The sequence below is a fragment of the Alligator sinensis genome, unplaced genomic scaffold, assembly GCF_000455745.1.
Source record: "Alligator sinensis unplaced genomic scaffold, ASM45574v1 scaffold1295_1, whole genome shotgun sequence".
Taxonomy (NCBI): domain Eukaryota; kingdom Metazoa; phylum Chordata; order Crocodylia; family Alligatoridae; genus Alligator; species Alligator sinensis.
This window is the reverse complement of record NW_005841880.1, coordinates 1,904,237-1,908,541: the sequence shown is the minus strand read 5'-3', so window position 1 is coordinate 1,908,541 and position 4,305 is coordinate 1,904,237. Positions and strand designations below refer to the sequence as shown.

The following is a 4,305-nucleotide window of genomic DNA, read 5'->3' as shown; positions in this document are numbered from 1 at the left end:
CGGCTCGCCCACCACTCCCACAGGTGAGGGCGCGGACTACGCCTCCCGGCATGCCCCGCGCCGCGCAGCGCTTCCCTGGCCTGGGCGGGCCGCGGGGGGCATGCTGGGATCTGTGGTCCGTAATGGCTCCGGGTTGGGTGAGAACCGTGCATCCTGGGAGTTGTAGTCCATAATGGCTGAAGGGGCGATGCATGCTGGGAGCTGTGGCCCTTAATGGCTGCGGGTTGAAGGAGCGATGCATGCTGGGAGCTGTGGCCCTTAATGGCTGCAGAGTGAAGTGATGCATGCTGAGACTTGTAGTCCCCAGCTGGTGCTGAGACTCCGCACCCAGGCTGTGCTGGGTTGGGGCACGTGGGGCACCTCATTCCCCCTGGCTTCTCCCTCCTTGCTCCTTGGCCCCACGGTTGCTCACGAAGCCAGAGCAGGCTGCTCTTGCGCTGAAAATCAGGGGCCCTCCGAGGAGCTGATGGGCTGAGTAGCAAGGCTTGGCTTTCCCAGCCTGGCAGAGCTCTGAGAGAAGCGGGCGTGGGCCTCCATGCTGTTGGAGCTGCCAGGCGGGCTTCCCTCTGTGCTGCGTGAGGCCTGGAGGCCTCTGATCCGACTCCCTTCCCCTCTGGGCAAGAGCATTCCCTGCCCCTGCATGCTGACGGGTGTTTTTCCTCCGTGCCCCGGCAGGACGGCTTTCAACAACAACATCAGCATGGCTTATGAGTGCCTGGGCGCCAGCGGCAGGAGGAAGAAGCCCGGGGTCAACGGGAGGATCTACAGCGAGCTGCTCAGGAGGATCTGCCAAGACAGCGAGGCCCCTCAAGAGGTCACTTCTCCTCTGCTGCAGAGGATCCAGTGCCGGGACCACGAGGCGGTGCCGTTCGACGTCTTCCGCTACGGGGTGCTCACCTGCTTCGTGCTGCTTGAGTTCGTGGCCAAGGCGGACACGCTGTACGATGTGCTGGACGATGGCTCTGGCGTCGCAGACAAGAGGGTCTGCCAGGCCGTGCTGGGCACCCTGGAAGAGGCCCTTGGAGCCAGCGACTTCTCTGTGCCCATCCGGTACTTGGAGGCTGGCTCCAAGCTGGGCCCGGACTGTTTGGCCGTGGCCATGGACCGTGCGTTGCTGGAGAGGAAGCTCAGCACCTCCATGAAGAGGGAGGAGTTTCTCAAGAAAGCCGCGGTCCTGTTCATCGCAAAAGTGAAACCTGTTGATTGATCTCCCTGGGAAGAAGCCCCGCTACCCCCTGCCCTTCCCTTCCCGCACTCTCAATGCTGTTTTAGGGAAATAATTTATTCTTAGTTGAGCTGCAAATCCTAGGACTGGAGATCTCCCATCGAGGCCGCAGAGAGAGCCAAAGGGACTGAGCAGGTTCTGCTCTTTGCCTGGAGAGCCCTAGATCCACTGGACTTTCATTTCCCTCTTGCCTCCTCATTATCCCAAGCACCAGAAATGCCACATATGCCCCGAGCCTCCTGTTTTTTACAGTGTTTGATTTCAGTAGGTATCTGCAACTTCCGTGTCAATTGTAGCCTGAGATGCTCCTGGAAAGCCCATAGCTGGCAGGGCAGCATGAGCCACCCGGACTGAGGCAGTGGACTTGATGCAGAAAGAGGAGTTGGGACCTTCCTGGCTTCGACAGTGTAGCTTTTAATGTGACACTTCGATATTATTTTCCCTCCCTGTAAAATGGGGTAATTTAAGTCTACCTACCTCGCAGCCTATTGTGAGGACTAAAAGGTAACGAGGATGCCGAGTGCCACATAAGTGCTAACTTGTATATTAAGCAGTTTGGTTTTTTTTTTTTCAGTCCTTTAGAGAGGACAGATTCATCGCCAGAAAGGAGACGGTGTTAAAAAGTCACTTCTGTGCCAAGTAGCAGCAGCGTTTCCAGAACCTCTCTTAGCGTTCGGCTGTTCTTGGTCATACTATGTTTTACTGACCTTACATCCATGCTGTAACCTGGATGCTGAACTATTGGGTTCGTACGAGATGTTTTTGAAGCAAAGTGGGTGCAGGTTGGCTGGTGGGTTTGGATTTTTAGTGGGCAAGAGGCAAAAGCAGCGTAATCTCCTTAAAAACGGGAGTCCTTGATCTTCTTTTTTTTTTAAATGGTGCTGGTGTTTGAACCATACCTTATTTATTGGCATCCTAGCGTGAGTATTTATTACTATGGCATGGTTTTTGGTTTATTGCAGGACATTAAACTTTTTTTTTTTCTTTCTCTTTAGTCGCAAACCTCTTTCCTCGTTACTTAGCGTGCTGCTGGCATTCAGGGCTGCTGTAGGTCTCCCATGCTATTCTGTGAGAAGCATTTACCCAAAAATTTTTCAAAACGCTTTCCAAATGCTGCACTAACCTTGCAGTTCCCGGTACTCCAGGCTGGGGCCAGGAAGGTGAATAGAGCTGAACAGTTGAGTGCCAAGGTTTTGAAGAGGCCTCTGATCTTTCTCAGGGTTTAATCCTTAGGACTTTGTTTTTCTAGTGATTTGAGGTCCCTAACTTCACAGCAAAAGCTCCCTACAAAGCCAGACTTCCAGACAGTGTCTCCAACCAAGTACCCAAGTCACTAAACTGGTGGTTTTCAACCTTTTTAGGCTCAAGGCAGCCTTCAGAAAATTCCAACTCTTTGTCTTCTCTCCCTTTTGACTAGAAAAACTTTAATACAGCAATTCTTTTTCCTATAGCAAAGAACTCAAAGCACAACAGGGTAAAATACTTTAATGCTGTGGATTCATCTTTGAAGTAATTGCTTTATTTTGGGGATCGTGGTTGCACACTTAACAGTGCTAACCATGCAGGGTATTCGTGGCACCCTTGAAAGGATCTCCAGACACCCCCAGGGTGCCACCGGGCTCTGGCTGAGAATTGCTGCACGAGATGCTTGGTGATCTTGGTCATTAGGCCTCACAAAGTCGGTGATGCCAGTGTGGTGTGTCCCATTTGAAGTGCCCAGCTGTGGGACTGAAAACCTGCTCTGTGCTTATCCCAATGTAAGGTAACGAGTGCTCCTCGAGTACTTCCAGTGCTTGGTGCTTAACGAGTATAGTCTTCAAGGCTGTCAGCGCTGTCCTATTTCAAACCCTGGAACTGATTAGCTCCTCTTGGCTTTCAGGGCTTCTATTAGGTACCTTGGAAATAAGGAGAGAAGCAGGCATCAGTGGGCTAGCATTTTCAAGGCCTCTAATTGCAGCCTTGTGACTGCTAACTCCCCCTCACTATTTCTGGTGCAGTTAGAGTATGCTTTGTTACTGAAAGATCTTCTGTATTTAATGGGTTTGTGCACTTAACTGATATGCACAGAAGCAGACTTGGTTGTACAGTAAGGTATGGGCAAAGCATTGGGCCCAGCGCTGGGTCACGTGAATTACCCACTTGTCTGGTGTACATGTGAGTGCAGTACCCTGACGTATAATTAGCGTTGTACAGATGGTAAAGGAAGAGGTGTAAGGACTGGGTTTTTAAGTGCTGAGTCTCCTAACCCCTGCCGAAATTAGTGGGGAATTAGGAGCCTAAGTGCTTTACATAGATGACCTTAAGCAAACTGCCTTGGGGTATTAAATGCCATTGCCTTGTTTTGTAAGGAAGTGCAAACACCTGCCTTCCCAGCAGACTCCACTCAAGTGTTGAAGCCCTGCAATTTTGGGGTTCTTGGGCAATTTCCTGCATTTAACCCACATGTGCTTGAGCAGTGCACGATCCCCAGCCAAAGCTGACTTTAAGTGTGGTAATCGTGACTAAGTGCTCCACTGAAAAGCACGTCATTCAGCCACATTTTAAGACCACGTATTCCCATGGACCCCTGCTCCAGAGCAGGAGGCCTGTTGTAAAGGTCTGCAGAGGCGAGTACGGCAGCCGGGGGCTGGGAGTGACTGGGGAGGATGCCAAGCAAAGGCTTGGTGGGTGGCATCATTCTGGCTCCTTGGGGCAGCTGGAGAATGGCCCCAAGGAGCGTTGGAGGCTGAAAAGTTCATGTATCCTTGGACACCACGGAGCTGCTGTAGCTCCCACCCCCTCTCCTCCCCCTGCTGCCCCCACCATGCCAGGGTCCAGGGCACGCACTCTGCTCCCTCCTGCGCCACAGGCAAGGGCAGAGCTGTGCCACCCACCCCTCTGCCCCAGGGGGACGTGCTGGTGGGGCCTTCACCCCCCAGGGGGGCTGGAGTCCACAGCAAGCCCCAGGCCTGGCAGGTGTGCCCTTGATGGCAGCTCTGCCATGCCCAGTTAATGGGGCTTCTGTTCCCTAGGCCCCAGGGTGGTGATGAGCTGGGGAAAAGCACCCTGCACTGCCCCCCCAGTGGTCTCTTCACTGATGG

The 4,305-nt window shown here is 53.0% G+C and overlaps 1 protein-coding gene across 1 annotated transcript in view; it reads left to right on the top strand.

The window, feature by feature from the left end:
• Positions 1 to 3: 3 nt before the first annotated feature.
• The window catches only part of TPGS1 (tubulin polyglutamylase complex subunit 1), a gene marked incomplete at its 5' end in the record, with an annotated part of 8,896 nt that continues 4,594 nt past the window's right edge, over positions 4 to 4,305 (top strand). The window contains 2 exons of the mRNA XM_006017574.2: positions 4 to 23; positions 676 to 1,489. Of these exons, the coding sequence (XP_006017636.1) occupies positions 4 to 23; positions 676 to 1,207 (552 nt within the window). The remainder of the gene's footprint in view (positions 24 to 675; positions 1,490 to 4,305) is intronic.